We start from the raw sequence: 18,361 nt of genomic DNA, 5'->3' as shown, positions 1-18,361 counted from the left end.
AACTGTTTGAATCAACTGGTTTGAAATATGTAGCTGTAGTGATGTGTTGTTCTTCGTGTCCAATAACTAGATACAGAAATTCTATAGAGTTTTTGGAATAATTTGGGGTGAGTGAGATGCCCCAATTGTTTTGATTTTGTTCAATGAGCAGATCTACTTCTTCTGTGGTGCCACACCACAGAAGAAATAAGTCATCGATATATCTTTTGTAAATAATCGTATGTTTCACAAACAAGGGATGGCAGGTGATGAACTTGTCTTCAAAATGACCCATAAAGAGGTTGGCGTACCATGGGGCCACTCCGGTCCCCATCGCCGTCCCTCTTACTTGGTGGTATGTAGTCTGGTTGTAAACAAAGAAATTATTTTCCAAAATTAGGCGTAAACAATCGATCATAAAATTGGTTTGATCGATAGGAATCGATTGATCCTTTTCCAGAGTGGCTCTCACGCTATTAATTCCCAAGTTGTGTTTAATATTGGTATAAAGAGAGGTGACGTCTAGAGTTACTAGTAGCATCCCCTCTTCCCAAATAAGATCCTTTAGAGCTGAAATGAGTGTATCTGAATTTTTAAAGTTTTTTGAATTTTTTAATTCCGGACAACCGCACCCTTCCCTACTGGAAAATGCAAAAACACCACAATAAGAGAGTAAATTATAATAGAAACACTAATTACAATAAAAATCATACCAATAGCAAGAACCATTATTCACATTCACGTTCACACCAATACAATACCTGGGGCAATTCCAAATATAATGCAGGGAATTTTCATAATCCCCCTCAGCTTACAACTAAGTCCACAATACCCACTCATCCTCCTATTCCATTGAAGCCCATTCAGAAGAGTCATGCAACCATTCCTGCAACCCCCACCACTACCAGCATCAGTACCACTGCCCTGGGTACCACTTTCCAAACACCCAGGGAGACATACCTGAATGTCGCCGACTCCCTTCAGATGTTTGAAAGCAAAAATTAAAGATAACATTTTTGAAGTAGATAATGCTATGCCGATTGTTCCTCACTTGTCCCCGTCTCCCACAACTTCGGAGACACCCTATAACAACTCACTATTCACTGTTCATGATAACAGTGAGATAAATCCATCGGAACATGAAAGATCCTCTGTTACCCTTGACAACACAGAGGCCGGCACAGAAGCCTCTGTCCCCTTCTTGCAGCCTCTTGCAATTAAACATCATCATCATACTGTGGAAGCCCAAGTACACCGCACAGCCTTCCTCGACACTGCGAAGACGGCACCAGAAGCCACATTACCACGTCACTCAAGTGCCTGCGCTAACATCATTGAGCTAAATTCTATAGCTCCCTTAACCCCTTCTACAACCTCAGACTCAATTTCACCCTCTTTTTTTAGGGGTAAATCCACCCCTGGAGATCAAAGCAAGAATGATCATAGACTTTTTTCCTCTAAAAACATCTGGAAAAAGAAAACTAGAATAGGTAGGCGAGGAGGATTTAACCTCCATAAATGGAAAAATATCAAAGAAAAAAATTTTACATCTCCTTCGACCCTCAAACAAGCGGAAAATGCAACCATTATTCCACCTGAGACCACCTCCACCATAAAGATCTTCAACCTCTCCAAATATAAGTTAAAGAAAGGAGAAATTTCATTATTACAAAAAGGTTTATCCTACTGTCCCCATTATCACCCAAAAAAATTTGATATATTTCTGGATCTCCACCAGTTTACTCGGTGCTTAACACTTCAGCGCCACTTCCTATTACCCAACAACATATTACCCCCAGTATCCCAAGAAGAACCATTACTAGGGATACATCCGTACATTAAATCAAAATCAAAGTTTTATCCAATAGACAGTCAAGGTCATTGCCTGAAAACCTTCCATGAATTGGTAGCCAATGAATCTAGAAACCTTCCTGAGACATTTCCAAACACTACAAAGGAAGGTCATCTGTCAAAGGAAGAATCACAAGCCTTTCAAAAAGTAAACAAAATAAAGAGATTATAATACGCCCCGCAGATAAGGGGGGCGGGATTGTTATCCAAGATTTTCTGATTATCATAAAGAAGCATGTAAAATATTTGAGGACCAAGAGTATGATAATAAAATTTACTATGACCCCTTCCTACAGTTGCAAAGGGACATAGTATCCCTTGTCAATGACAGTTACTCAAAAAAGAGGGATGAATATTCATGAGCGGCGCTGACGTCAGTGCCAGTTAGCCCGCAGAAGCCCCGCCTTTGACAGTTACAGCCGGATATACACAGAGATTAAAACTACAAGTGCGGGCGAACGGCGGCGCGGATCAGACCAAGATAGGGCTCGTTTTAATCAGCGTCTCCCGCACTATCCACCAATACCGGTGGATAGTGCGGGAGAAAATATGTGACAGTTTTCCTTTAAAGTTAACCCCTTAAGGACTCAGCCCATTTTGGCCTTAAGGACTCAGACAATTTAATTTTTACGTTTTCATTTTTTCCTCCTCGCCTTCTAAAAATCATAACTCTTTTATATTTTCATCCACAGACTAGTATGAGGGCTTGTTTTTTGCGCGACCAGTTGTCCTTTGTAATGACATCACTCATTATATCAAATGTATGGCGCAACCAAAAAACACTTTTTGTGGGGAAATTAAAACGAAAAACGCAATTTTGCTAATTTTGGAAGGTTTTGTTTTCACGCCGTACAATTTATGGTAAAAATGACGTGTGTTCTTTATTCTGAGGGTCAATACGATTAAAATGATACCCATTATTATATACTTTTATATTATTGTTGCGCTTAAAAGAAATCACAAACTTTATAACCAAATTAGTACGTTTATAATCCCTTTATTTTGATGACCTCTAACTTTTTTATTTTTCCGTATAAGTGGCGGTATGGGGGCAAATTTTTTGCGCCATGATCTGTACTTTTTTTTGATACCACATTTGCATATAAAAAACTTTTAATACATTTTTTATAATTTTTTTTTAATAAAATGTATTAAAAAAGTAGGAATTTTGGAATTTTTTTTTTTTTTTTCGTTCACGCCGTTCACCGTACGGGATCATTAACATTTTATTTTAATAGTTCGGACATTTACGCACGCGGCGATACCAAATATGTCTATAAAAAATGTTTTTTACGCTTTTTGGGGGTAAAATAGGAAAAAACGGACGTTTTACTTTTTTATTGGGGGAGGGGATTTTTCACTTTTTTTTTACTTTTACATTTTTTTTTACACTTTAATAGTCCCCATAGGGGACTGTTCATAGCAATACCATGATTGCTAATACTGATCTGTTCTATGTATAGGACATAGAACAGATCAGTATTATCGGTCATCTCCTGCTCTGGTCTGCTCGATCACAGACCAGAGCAGGAGACGCCGGGAGCCGCACGGAGGAAGGAGAGGGGACCTCCGTGCGGCGTTATGAATGATCGGATCCCCGCAGCAGCGCTGCGGGCAATCCGATCGTTCATTTAAATCGCGAACCGCCGCAGATGCCGGGATCTGTATTGATCCCGGCACCTGAGGGGTTAATGGCGGACACCCGCGAGATCGCGGGCGTCGGCCATTGCCGGCGGGTCCCTGGCTGCGATCAGCAGCCGGGATCAGCCGCGCATGACACGGGCATCGCTCCGATGCCCGCGGTTATGCTTAGGACGTAAATGTACGTCCTGGTGCGTTAAGTACCACCTCACCAGGACGTACATTTACGTCCTGCGTCCTTAAGGGGTTAAAGGGGTTCTCCGGTGGGGGAAAAAAACTGTTTTTAAATCAACTGGTGCCAGAAAGTTATACAGATTTATAAATTACTTCTATATAAAAATCTTAACTGTTCCAGTACTTAGCTGCTGTATGCTCCACAGGAAGTTGTGTAGTTCTTTCCAGTTTGACCACAGTGCTCTCTGCTGACACCTCTGTCCATGTCAGGAACTGTCAAAGTACTGGAAAGATTAATAATTTTAAATAGAAGTAATTTACAAATCTGTTTAACTTTCTGGCACAAGTTCAGTTCAATTAAAAAACAGTTTTCCACTGGAGTACCCCTTTACGGTGTGAAACGTGTTGCATGATGGTCTAATAGAGAAGTATATCCTACTGTGAGGGTTCAGTCAGCGCTGTTGTCTTATGAAGTACAGTTCTTTGTTTTCCTATTATCTGGGGCAGAAATGCTGCAGAAGGGCCCTTGTTACATCCAAACACAATCTCACCATTTTACACACAGAAAAGGACTAGAGCAATTGCTACTGATAATTATATTTTATTAATCAATCTATTAACACCAAATACATGTGAAAAAACGTCATAAAGTAATACAAAGTGAGGTAGATATTTAGACTATTTAATCCAAAAAGAAGATGGGACAGGTTACACTTGTAATATACTATTACTAAACAGTGAAAACTTAAATATAGAGTAAGAAGTGATATGTAGGTCTGACTTCATATAATGGGCCTATAGGGGGCCCGGGCCTTATCCTCCACTACTGTGCAGCCTAACAGTGCTGACTGAACATGTACCACTCCTTGTACAGTTAGTGTACCGTATACCATGCACTGTTACACTTGCCCATAGTAGGGTCCTGTCACCCCCGCTCCAACGTACGTTTCGTCTGCTTGATGGACTTTCTCAAGGGACGCTGACAATCTCACCATTGTGGTGTACGGTGCAGAACGACCTGTGGTAAGAGATGTTGTATTTATTCTGTCTTGGATATTATACACTATGGAGCGATATTAATTCATCTTCTATGGTACGCCATGACAGCCGGGGCCAACAATTGTCTATAAATGTTCCCCAACACCTATAGGACTTTTTATAATGTGTAAAGTTCTTCCATCAGAATAATGTCCTAGAAGCCAGAAGATAGAAGTGATTTTGTGTCTCTAATCTGGTCATGTCCTGGAATTCTTCATCACTGGAATAAGTCCCTTCTCTCTGAGGTGTTTGGGTCTCCAGTAGCAGCTCCCCATGGATTATACCTGTTGGGTCTTCTCCATGAGGAGCAGTGAATATCACAACCATATATCACACTCTTTTCCTACCATGTAAACTATAGTGATGACATCGCTGGATCGGTGACTACGTTCTAAAAGAAAACTTTTATTAACAATTGGGAACAAGTTTGGAGATGCAGTATATGATATATGTATAAATGTCAGATATCCTATGTACATGGTTAATATATAGATGTCTTATCTGCATCATTTATTGCTCTGAATTGTCTTCTTTCCTGTGTGAATTATTAGATGTCTATTAAGTTCTAATTTCTGAGCAAAATATTTACCACATTCCGGACACAAAAATGACTTCTCTCCTGTGTGAATTTTTTGATGTTGAACAAGATGTGATTTTAGACTAAAACATTTCCCACATTCTAAACATGAAAATGGTTTCTCGCCTGTGTGAGTTCTTTGATGTCTAACAAGATCAGATTTCTGAGTAAAACATTTTTCACATTCTGAACATGAAAATGGCTTCTCCCCTGTGTGAATTTTTTGATGTTGAATAAGTTTTGATTCATAAGAAAAACTTTTTTCACATTCTGTACATGAAAATGGCTTCTTTCCTGTATGAATTTTCTGATGTTGAACAAGATTTGATTTGTCAGTAAAACATTTCCCACATTTTGAACATAAAAATGGCTTCTCTCCTGTGTGACTTCTTTGATGTATAACAAGAAGTGATTTAGTAGCAAAACATTTTTCACATTCTGAACATGAAAATGGCTTCTCTCCTGTGTGAATTTTTTGATGTTGAATAATATTTGATTTATTAGAAAAACATTTTCCACATTCTGAACATGAAAATGGCTTCTCTCCTGTGTGAATTTTTTGATGTTGAATAATATTTGATTTATTAGAAAAACATTTTCCACATTCTGAACATGAAAATGGCTTCTTTCCTGTGTGAATTATTAGATGTCTATTAAGTTCTGATTTCTGAGCAAAATATTTACCACATTCCGGACACAAAAATGTCTTCTCTCCTGTGTGAATTTTTTTATGTTGAACAAGATATGATTTTAGAGTAAAACATTTCCCACATTCTGAACATGCAAATGGCTTCTTTCCTGCATGAATTCTTAGATGTCTATTAAGTTCTGATTTCTGAGCAAAATATTTACCACATTCCGGACACAAAAATGGCTTCTCTCCTGTGTGAATTTTTTGATGTTGAACAAGATGTGATTTTAGAATAAAACATTTCCCACATTCTAAACATGAAAATGGTTTCTCGCCTGTGTGAGTTCTTTGATGTCTAACAAGATCTGATTTCTGATAAAAACCTTTTTCACATTGTGAACATGAAAATGGCTTCTCCCCTGTGTGAATTTTTTGATGATGAATAAGTTTTGATTCATAAGAAAAACTTTTTTCACATTGTGAACATGAAAATGGCTTCTCTCCTGTGTGAATTTTTTTATGTTGAAAAAGATTTGATTTTTTAGAAAAACATTTTCCACATTCTGAACATGAAACTGGCTTCCTCATATTTTGCTGTGATACATCAGATGATAGGACTGTTTTTAAAGGATGAGATGGCAGATCTTGGCTGTGAAGGGCTGAGGGTGTATCTGGGATAATGGAATGTTCTTCATATGTATCTTGTGTGATATCATCATCTGCTTTATAATCTGAAGATATAAGATTCTCCTCTGATCTCCCGGTACAGTTATCTGCCAAGGATAAAACAGATTTTATTTTTAAGTAATAACCTTAAAATAGACAAGAATTACATTTTGCAAATTTGTTATCATTTTATGCATTTACTGGACAGTGAAATTGACATGGGTGAAAACGAAGCCTCATGTCAGTTTCACTGTCCAGTGCCCCCTGACGATGCCAAGGGCGAAAACGTGCGTTTGGGGCTTGAGGTGAGGTATCTCGCTACAAGGTGCACAGTCTGCTATATACTTTTGTACTTTTTATTCCATTCGTGTTCGGTTAATAGTGTTTCCACATTGAGCTGGCATTCCTGCAGCTATTCATTTATGATATACACTACTCTATTTACTGTCATATCTGTGTTCCCTGACCGCATATGGATATATCTGTGTTCCCTGGCCGCATATGGATATATCTGTGTTCCCTGACCGCATATGGATATATCTGTGTTCCCTGACCGCATATGGATATATCTGTGTTCCCTGACCGCATATGGATATATCTGTGTTCCCTGACCGCATATGGATATATCTGTGTTCCCTGACCGCATATGGATATATCTGTGTTCCCTGACCGCATATGGATATATCTGTGTTCCCTGACCGCATATGGATATATCTGTGTTCCCTGACCGCATATGGATCTATCTGTGTTCCCTGACCGCATATGGATCTATCTGTGTTCCCTGACCGCATATGGATATACCTGTGTTCCCTGACCGCATATGGATATACCTGTGTTCCCTGACCGCATATGGATCTATCTGTGTTCCCTGACCGCATATGGATATATCTGTGTTCCCTGACCGCATATGGATATATCTGTGTTCCCTGACCGCATATGGATATATCTGTGTTCCCTGACCGCACATGGATATACCTGTGTTCCCTGACCGCACACGGATATATCTGTGTTCCCTGGCCGCATACGGATATATCTGTGCTCCCTGGCCGCATACGGATATATCTGTGCTCCCTGGCCGCATACGGATATATCTGTGTTCCCTGGCCGCATACGGATATATCTGTGTTCCCTGACCGCATACGGATATATCTGTGTTCCCTGGCCGCATACGGATATATCTGTGTTCCCTGACCGCATACGGATATATCTGTGTTCCCTGACCGCATACGGATATATCTGTGTTCCCTGGCCGCATACGGATATATCTGTGTTCCCTGACCGCATACGGATATATCTGTGTTCCCTGACCGCATATGGATATATCTGTGTTCCCTGACCGCATATGGATCTATCTGTGTTCCCTGACCGCATATGGATCTATCTGTGTTCCCTGACCGCATATGGATATATCTGTGTTCCCTGACCGCATATGGATATATCTGTGTTCCCTGACCGCATATGGATATATCTGTGTTCCCTGACCGCATATGGATATATCTGTGTTCCCTGACCGCATATGGATATATCTGTGTTCCCTGACCGCATATGGATCGATCTGTGTTCCCTGACCACATATGGATATATCTGTGTTCCCTGACCGCATATGGATATATCTGTGTTCCCTGACCGCATATGGATATTATTTTGAGTATACCCCTCAGTTTTCTATTCCGATTTCTGCTTTGCCTAACATCCATTTTTAATATTGTCTGTCATTTTAAATATATGTTTAATAAAGTCAATTGATCATCAGTTTTTGGTATTGTGTGGCCTATTGTTTGGTGGTAGTTATTGGATGGCCACATTATACGTGAGCCATTGTTTTACTTTTGGTGACCTACTTTTAAATATAACAAACATAAAGAACAAAATTGCTTTATATAACCACATTCTATACTTTTTTAGTTTTTGGTTTATGGAGCTGTGTTAGAACTGATTTTTTGCATCATGATCTGTAGTATTTATGCCTATTTGTTCACATTTTATTCCATTTTCTCTGGGCTATGATGTGACCAAAAAAGACACTGTTCTGTTTTGTATCGGTTTTACGTTTTTACCATTCTCTATGTTGCATCATTAAAGTTAGAATTAATAGCTCGGATAATTACGCATGTGGTGATACCAAATACGTTTATTTTTGTTTACATTTTTTTTTTTTTACTCTGACGGGTCATGTCCGCCACAGACCCTAGCAAAGGGCTTGGGTGAAAATGGCCGGAAAACGTGTGAAAGCACCCCAGATCGCTGCCCCAGACAGGTCAGCTGTTGGGGTAGGAATGGTCAGCTACACTGTTAAGAGAACTGCCAAAGGTCATAAAGATCAAGAGAGGAATAAAACTCCGTATCTTCTCCCAGTGATGTGCGCCCTCCTCCTCCCTCCCCTCACTGACCCGACTGCTGCACAGAACAGGAGAAAAGCAGAGCCGGTGTAGGTCACAGGGGGAGGAGCTTAGAAGGAAGCACTGCCCGGAATAATGCTGCCCTGCTCTTAGCTCCCAGGATCCCTGCTGAGCCCTCCCCATCTTCCCCTGTGCCCCCCTGCTAGTTACTAATATATGTAATAAGTATCCTGGGTTGGAGCGGAGCACAGTCAGGGTGAAATAATTTACAGTGCTGAGCTGGGATGTTTCTGTAACAAGTAGGACAAATGGGGACTCTTCAGGGATGGTGGGACATATGCAGCAGTCCTTCTATCCAATAAGTATATTTCATGTCCACATCCTAACTATAATCTATATCCATATATTTCCTGGTTGTCCTACAGAGGCACACGGATTCTCCTTGACCCGGAATAGAAGTACTGATCTAGGGTAAATATACAGAATACAAGTTAATTAATCAAATTAACCCCACCGGCCCATCAGGCATAAATCACCCAAGAACCAGAACACACGTGTATTGTCTTTTCTTCTCGGAAGAAGAAGGAAGTTACACAGAAGCAAATATACCTCAGGTTTCTGAGGTCCCTGGGATGACTTGTTATATGGTTGTATACTGGGGGTTATCCTGGTCCCTTGGCCCTTATCCTTTGGAAAACAGCTGTATACTGGGGGCTTCCCTAGTCGTTCATCATGCGTGCTGTGGCGGTATACAATGGTGTAAGGCTTCCCTACAGAACTGCAGGTAACATACCTCTCCTTGTTCTGTTGCGCCCAACATGATGGCTGGGATTATGAGCATATCGGTGCACTCTGGCCGATCAGGTGAGGTGTCTTGCTTCTTCAGCGGGCCGGCGTTATGTTGGCACAGCTTCTGTGCTCTCTGGCCCACCGGGAATACTAGGTCATTGCGCTCTTCGAGGAGGCAGATAGGGAAGCGTGACCTAGACGGTGACAAGAGCCCTGCGTATTTGGCTGTCTGAGTTATCACAGGATATTGAAGACTATATTCCAGGCCAAGAATTGTTGGAGAATCTCTCAACTTTTACCCCTTAAGGACTCAGCCCATTTGGGCCTTAACCTTTAAGCACCAGGCCCATTTTGGCTTTAAGGACCAGAGCGTTTTTTGCACATCTGACCAATGTCACTTTAAGCATTAATAACTCTGGAATGCTTTTACCTTTCATTCTGATTCCGAGATAGTTTTTTCGTGACATATTCTACTTTATGTTAGTGGTAAAATTTCATCGATACTAGCATCATTTCATGGTGAAAAATTCCAAAATGTCATGAAAAAATTGAAAATTTTGCATTTTTATAACTTTGAAGCTCTCTGCTTATAAGGAAAATTGACATTCCAAATAAATGATATATTGATTCACATATACAATATGTCTACTTTATGTTTGCATCATAAAATTGACGTGTTTTTACTTTTGGAAGACACCAGAGGGCTTCAAAGTATAGCAGCAATTTTCCAATCTTTCACAACATTTTCTAAATCAGAATTTTTCAGGGACCAGTTCAGGTTTGAAGGGCCTTCATATTAGAAATACCCCATAAATTACCCCATTATAAAAACTGCACCCCTCAAAGTATTCAAAATTACATTCAGTAAGTGTGTTAACCCTTTGGGTGTCTCACAGGAATAGCAGCAAAGTGAAGGAGAAACTTCAAAATCTTCATTTTTTACACTGGCATGGTCTTGTAGACCCAGTTTTTGAATTTTACAAGGGGTAAAAGGAGAGAAATCTTCATAAAATTTGTAACCCAATTTCTCTCGAGTAAGGAAATACCTCATATGTGTATGTCAAGTGTTCAGCGGGCGCAGTAGAGGGCTCAGAAGGGAAGGAGCGACAGTGGAATTTTGGAGAGTGAGTTTTTCTGAAATGGTTTTTGGGGGGACATGTCCCATTTAGGAAGCCCCTATGGTGGCAGGACAGCAAAAAAAAACCTCACATGTCATACTATTTTGGAAACGACATCCCTCAAGGAACGTAACAAGGGGTAGAGTGAGCCTTAACACCCCACAGGTGTTTGACGACTTTTCGTTAAAGTTGGATGTGTAAACAACATATTTTTTCCACTAAAATGCTGCTTTCCCCCCAAATTTTACATTTTTACAAGGGGTAATAGGAGTAAATGACCCCCAAAATTTGTAACCCCAATTCTTCTGAGCATGGAAATACCCCATGTGTGGACACCAAGTGCTCTGCTGGCGCAATACAATGCTCAGAAGAGAAGGAGCGCCATTGAGCTTTCGGAGAGTGAATTTGTTTGGAATGGGAGTCAGGGGCCATGTGTGTTTACAAAGCCCCCCGTAGTGCCAGAACAGTCGACCCCCCCACATGTGACCCCATTTTGGAACTACACCCCTCACAGAATTGAATAAGGGGTGCAGTGAGTATTTACACCCCACTGGCGTTTGACAGATCTTTGGAACAGTGGGCTGTTCCAAAAATCTGTCAGACACCTGTGGGACATAAATGCTCACTGTACCCTTTATTACATTCCGTGAGGGGTGTAGTTTCCGAAATGGGGTCACATGTGGGGGGGTCCATTGTTCTGGCACTATGGGGGCTTTGTAAAGACACATGGCCTTCAATTTCAGACACATTCTCTCTCCAAAATCCCAATTGCGCTCCCTCTCTTCTGAGCATTGTAGTTCGCCCGCAGAGCACCTTACATCCACATATGGGGTATTTTCTTACTCAGAAGAAATGGGGTTACAAATTTGGGGGGGCGTTTTTCCTATTTTCCCTTGTGAAAATGAAAAAATTAGGGTAACACCAGCATTTTTGTGAAAAACATTAGTTTTTTCATTTTCCCATCCAACTTTTATGAAAATTTGTCAAACACCTGTGGGGTGTTAAGGCTCACTATACCCCTTGTTACATTCCGTGAGGGGTGTAGTTTCCAAAATAGGGTCACATGTGGGTATTTCTTTTTTCGCGTATATGTCAGAACCGTTGTAAAATCAGCCACACCTGTGCAAATCACCAATTTAGGCCTCAAATGTACATAGTGCGCTCTCACTCCTGAGCCTTGTTGTGCGTCCGCAGAGTATTTTACGCCTACATATGGGCTATTTCCGTACTCAGGAGAAATTGCGGTACAAATTTTGGGGATCTTTTTTGCTTTTACCACTTGTGAAAATATAAGAAAAAAGAAAGGTGGAGTTTTAAATGGATCCAGCATGTCACCCAGTCAGAGGCTATATGCCCAGCAGAGGTGAGTGGATAGTTGAGTGTTAGGCTCAGAATTTGTTCTAGGTTCCCATCCTAAATGAGGCCACCTCCCCGTGGTGGATGGGGGACACGTTTTGATCAAAAAGTGCGCTAAGAGCCTCAATTTTTTTGACCAATGTGTGCTGCTGCAATCCTCTTTTTTTGTATACTCTGATGCCATGGCAGTGTGCACCCGTGTATTAGGCTGTTGTGCCGGCTATCTTTCTTTTTTCTTGTGTGTACAATTCAGGGGGTAATGGCACCCTGTTTAGCTGTGCACCCCTCCCCCTTTCTCACAGGTGGAGTTTTAAATGGATCCAGCATGTCACCCAGTCAGAGGCTATATGCCCAGCAGAGGTGAGTGGATAGTTGAGTGTTAGGCTCAGAATTTGTGCTAGGTTCCCATCCTAAATGAGGCCACCTCCCCGTGGTGGATGGGGGACACGTTTTGATCAAAAAGTGCGCTAAGAGCCTCAATTTTTTTGACCAATGTGTGCTGCTGCAATCCTCTTTTTTTGTATACTCTGATGCCATGGCAGTGTGCACCCGTGTATTAGGCTGTTGTGCCGGCTATCTTTCTTTTTTCTTGTGTGTACAATTCAGGGGGTAATGGCACCCTGTTTAGCTGTGCACCCCTCCCCCTTTCTCACAGGTGGAGTTTTAAATGGATCCAGCATGTCACCCAGTCAGAGGCTATATGCCCAGCAGAGGTGAGTGGATAGTTGAGTGTTAGGCTCAGAATTTGTGCTAGGTTCCCATCCTAAATGAGGCCACCTCCCCATGGTGGATGGGGGACACGTTTTGATCAAAAAGTGCGCTAAGAGCCTCAATTTTTTTGACCAATGTGTGCTGCTGCAATCCTCTTTTTTTGTGAAAATATAAAGTATGGGCCAACATCAGCATGTTAGTGTAAAAATGTAAATTTTTTTTACACTAACAGGCTGATGTAGACCCCGACTTTTCCTTTTCATAAGGGGTAAAAGGAGAAAAAGACCCCCAAAATTTGTAGTGCAATTTCTCTGGAAATACCCCATATGTGGCCCTAAACTGTTTCCTTGAAATACGACAGGGCTCTGAAGTGAGAGAGCGCCATGCGCATTTGAGGACTAAATTAGGGATTGCATAGGGGTGGACATAGGGGTATTCTATACCAGTGATTCCCAAACAGGGTGCCTCCAGCTGTTGCTAAACTCCCAGCATGGCTGGACAGTCAGTGGCTGTCCAGAAATGCTGGGAGTTGTTGTTTTGCAACAGCTGGAGGCTCCGTTTTGGAAACACTGCCGTACAATATGTTTTTCATTTTTATTGGGGGGGACAGTGTAAGGGGGTGTATATGTAGTGTTTTACCCTTTATTATGTGTTAGTGTAGTGTAGTGTTTTTAGGGTACATTCGCACTGGCGTGTTACGGTGAGTTTCCCGCTAGGAGTTTGTGCTGCCGCGAAAAATTTGCAGCAGCCCAAACTTGAAGCAGGAAACTTACTGTAAACCTGCCCGTGTGAATGTACCTTGTACATTCACATGGGGGGGGCAAATCTCCAGCTGTTTCAAAACTACAACTCCCAGCATGTACTGACAGAACGTGCATGCTGGGAGTTGTACTTTTGCAACAGCTGGAGGCACACTGGTTGGAAAACCTTCAGTTAGGTTCTGTTACCTAACTCAGTATTTTCCAACCAGTGTGCCTCCAGCTGTTGCAAAACTACAACTCCCAGCATGTACTGATCGTCAAAGGGCATGCTGGGAGATGTAGTTATGCAACAGCTGGAAGTACACAACTACAACTCCCAGCATGCTGAGACAGCTGTTTGGGCATGCTGGGATTTGCAGTTTTGCAACATCTGGAGGGCTATAGTTTAGAGACCACTGCAAAGTGATCTCCAAACTGTGGTCCTCCAGATTTTGCAAAACTACAAATCCCAGCATGCCCAGACAGCAAACTGCTAGGAGCTGTAGTTTTGCAAGACCTAGAGGGCCATAGTTTAGAGATCACTGCAAAGTGATCTCCAAACTGTAGCCCTCCAGCTGTTGCAAAACTACAAATCCCAGCATGCCCAAACAGCTGTCTGAGCATGCTAGGAGTTGTAGTTTTGCAACATCTGGAGGGCTACAGTATAGAGATCACTGTATAGTGGTCTCAGACTGTAGCCCTCCAGATGTTGCTAGGCAACTCACCGGCTTCCGTACAATCCAGGGAGCCGCATAGCCCTCATCTTCTGCCGCCTGCTGCCACCATCGCTCGCGTCCCGCTGCCATCGCCAACGGGTAAGTGGACTTCGGCCCCACTCCTCCTTGGTTTCCCCGTCCTGCCTGGCCTATTGTGGGTGGGCAGGATGGGGGAATCGAAAGTTAATCCCCCCGCCCCCCATCTGCTATTGGTCGTCGCGTCTTGACGCCCAATAGCAGGGATAGGAGGGGTGGCACCCCTGCCACCTCACTCCTATCCCTTCAGGGGGATCGTGGGTGTCATGGACAACCGCGATTCCCCTTATATTCCCGTTCACCATAGACCCGTATGATCCGGAATAGGTGCAAATCTCAAGTGTGAACTCACTTGCGATTTGCGCCGATCACCGACATGGGGGGGTCTGATGACCCCCCCTGGGCATTTGCGCGGGGTGCCTGCTGATCGATATCAGCAGTCACCCCGGTCCGGTCCCCGCCCGGTGCGCAGTGGGGACCGGAATTGTCCATCACGTACACGTACGTCCTTGGTCCTTAAGAGGTTAAAGGGGTACTCCGGTGGAAAACTTTTTTTTTATTTTTTATTAACTGGTGCCAGAAAGTTTAACAGATTTGTAAATTACTTCTATTAAAAAAATCTTAATCCTTCCAGTACTATAGGAGTAGCACTATAGGAGCTTCCTAAATGCGACATGCCCCCAAAAAACCATTGCAGACATTAGCAGCAGCCCCCTGGCAGTCATTAGTAGCAGCCCCGCCCCTGTAGACAGCTGCCCTCCTTGTAGACAGCAGCCCCTCTGTAGACATAAGTAGCAGCCCCCCTTTAGACAGTGGGCCCCCATTTAAACAGCAGCAGTCCCCCCCTTTAGACAGCAGCAGGGCCCCCCGTTTAGACAGCTGCAGGCCCCCCCCACTTTAGACAGCAGCAGGCCCCCCCTTTAGACAGCAGCAGGGCCCCCCCGTTTAGACAGCAGCAGGCCCCCCCCCATTTAGACAGCAGCAGGGCCCCCCCATTTAGACAGCAGCAGGGGCCCCCCATTTAGACAGCAGCAGGGCACCCCCTTTAGACAGCAGCAGGGCCCTCCCTTTAAACAGCAGCAGGGCCCCCCCTTTAAACAGCAGCAGGGCCACCCCCTTTAGAAAGCAGCAGGGCCCCCCCTGTAAACAGCAGCAGCCCCCCCCCCCCTTTAAACAGCAACAGGGCCACCCCTTTAGACAGCAGCAGCCCCCCCTTTAGACAGCAGCAGGGCCACCCCCTTTAGACAGCAGCAGGGCCACCCCCTTTAGACAGCAGCAGCCCCCCCCTTTAGACTAAATAAACCTAATTCTGATAATCTTTCTGGGTACTGTAGTCCTCCCATTCCCCGTATTACTCTGGTTGCCCGTCTTTGAACCCTCTCCAGCTCCACTATATCTTTCTTGTACACTAATGCCCAGTACTGTACACAGCATTCTATGTGTGGTCTGACTAGTGATTTGTACAGCGGTAGAATTATTTCCTTGTCGTGGGCGTCTTTGCCCCCTATTGATGCCCCCCATGATTTTATTTGCCTTGGCAGCAGGTGCCAGACACTGGTCACTACAGCTAAATTTCCTGTTAACTAAGACTCCCAAGTCCTTATCCACATCAGTCGTCCCAAGTGTGCTCCCATTTAATCCATAATCTCAGCCCAGATTTTTCCTCCCCATGTGCATTACCTTACATTTATCAGTGTTGAACCACATCTGCCACTTCCCAGCCCAAACCTCCAACCTATCCAGATCCATTTGTAACAGTGCACTGTCCTCTATTGTGTTTACTGCTTCACAGAGTTTAGTATCATCTGCAAAGATTGCTACTTTACTATTCAACCCTCTACAAGGTCATTAATAAATATATTAAACAGGACAGGACCCAAGACTGACCCCTGTGGTCCCCACTAGTAACAGTCACCCAATCAGAATAAATACCATTAATAACCACCCTCTGTTTCCTATCACTGAGCCAGTTACTTACCCACTTACACACATTCTCCCCCAGCCCAATCCTTCTCATTTTATGCACCAAACTTTTATGTGGCACCGTATCAAATGCTTTGGAAATATCCATATATACGACGTCCAGCGATTGCCCCTGGTCCAGTCTGGAGCTCACCTCCTCATAAAAGTTGATCAGGTGACAGGACCGATCCCTCATGAATCCATGCTGATATGGAGTCATACATTTATTTTTATCAAGATATTTCAAAATAGCATCTCTTAGAAAACCCTCAAACAATTTACATACAACAGAGGTTAATCTAACAGGCCTATAATTCCCAGGGTCACTTTTTTTCCCCTTTTTAAATATTGGCACCACATTTGCCATGCGCCAGTCCTGGGGAACAGTCCCTGTTACTATAGAGTCCATGAATATTAAAAATAGGGTTCTGTCTATTACATTACTTAATTCCTTTAGAACACGGGGGTGAATTCCATCTGGACCTGGTAATTTGTCTATTTTGATTTTTTGTAGACGGCACTGTACTTCTTCCTGGGTTAGACAGGTGACCTGTACTTCTTCCTGGGTTAGATAGGTGACCTGTACTGGGGAGTTTACCTTATCTCGCTGTATTTCACCTGCCATTTCATTTTCCTTGGTGAACACAGTGGAGAAGAATTTGTTTAATATATATTTGTTTAAAATAATAAGGTATTTGCTTTTTCCTGATCCCCGTTTATCATTTCTTCTTTATAGTTTTTTAAAGGGCCTACACTTTCATTTGTGACCTTTTTGCTATTTATATAGTTAAAGAACATTTTGAGGTTAGTTTTACTCTCTTTGGCAATGAGTCTTTCTGTCTCTATTTTTGCGGCTTTTGTTTTTTTTACATATTTTACATTTTTCTCTATAGCTTTTTAATGCTTCTTCACTGCCGTCCTGTTTTAGTAATTTAATGCTTTATTTTTGTCATTTATTGCTCCCTTAACATTTTTATTCATCCATATTGGTTTTCTTTTATTTTTGACCCTTTTATTCCCATAAGGTATATACATCTTACAGTGAGAGTTTAGGATATATTTAAAAAGTCTCCCATTTAGTGTCAGTATTCTTGTTTTTGAGGACATTATCCCAATTTATATTATTAAAGGGGTACTCCACCCCTACACATCTTATCCCCTATCCAAAGGATAGGGGATAAGATGCCTGATCGCGGGGGTCCCGCCGCTGCGGACCCCCAGGATCTACCATGCAGCACCCACCTTTAGCGGCTTCCGGAACCGCTGGAGGTCCTCAGGCTGAGTCCATCTAGACCACAAGGAAGGAGCATAGTGACATATTGGCTCCGCCCCTGTGTGACGTCACGCTCCGCCCCCTCAATGCAAGCCAATTGGAGGGGAGTGACAGCTGTCACGCCCCCTCCCATAGGCTTGCATTGAGGAAGTGGGGCGTGACATCACACGGGGCGGAGCCATGACGTCACTATGCTCCGTCCCCGTGATCGTCAGTAATCAGACCCTGAGCGAACACGCTCCGGGGACTGATTCTAACGGGGTGCGGCGTGGAAGATCACGGTGGTCGCCAGCGGCAGGACCCCTGCGATCAGGCATCTTATCCCCTATCCTTTGGATAGGGGATAAGATGTCTTAGCGCCGGAGTACCCCTTTAAAGGCTTCTCTGAGTTGATTGAACTTTGCCTTCCTAAAGTTCATTGTTATTGTGGCCCCTCGAGAGATTCCCTTATTGAAGAACAAATTATAATGTATTATATTATGATCACTATTTCCTAGGTGTCCTTCTACCTGCACATTAGTTGCTCTGTCAGGTCTGTTGGTTAATATTAAAGGGTAACTCTCATTAAAATAAATTTTTACTATTGCACTCCTTATGGCAAAAAAAAAAATATTTCTAATATACTTTGTTTAAAAAAATGAAGTTTTCTATGTTTTATTTGTGCTTCAAAAAAGCTCAAGAGCACATTTCCCCCCATCTTATACACAGGAAGTGCAGCCTGGAGTGCTGAGGGGGGGTGTCCAGCCTCATCCAATCATAGCTCC

At 42.8% G+C, this 18,361-nt stretch overlaps 1 protein-coding gene across 2 annotated transcripts in view; it reads right to left on the bottom strand.

Annotated features, from left to right (window-relative positions):
• Positions 1-4,230: 4,230 nt before the first annotated feature.
• The window catches only part of LOC130309746 (zinc finger protein 345-like), a 25,939-nt gene continuing 11,808 nt past the window's right edge, over positions 4,231-18,361 (bottom strand). For both annotated transcript variants that reach the window (XM_056552341.1, XM_056552342.1), the window contains exon 3: positions 4,231-6,664. In XM_056552341.1, the coding sequence (XP_056408316.1) occupies positions 5,190-6,664 (1,475 nt within the window). In that variant the 3' untranslated portion in view covers positions 4,231-5,189. The remainder of the gene's footprint in view (positions 6,665-18,361) is intronic.

This window comes from Hyla sarda, unplaced genomic scaffold, assembly GCF_029499605.1.
Source record: "Hyla sarda isolate aHylSar1 unplaced genomic scaffold, aHylSar1.hap1 scaffold_1535, whole genome shotgun sequence".
In the NCBI taxonomy this organism is placed as follows: domain Eukaryota; kingdom Metazoa; phylum Chordata; class Amphibia; order Anura; family Hylidae; genus Hyla; species Hyla sarda.
The sequence above is the reverse complement of the archived record's forward strand: the minus strand, read 5'-3'. Positions and strand labels throughout refer to the sequence as shown.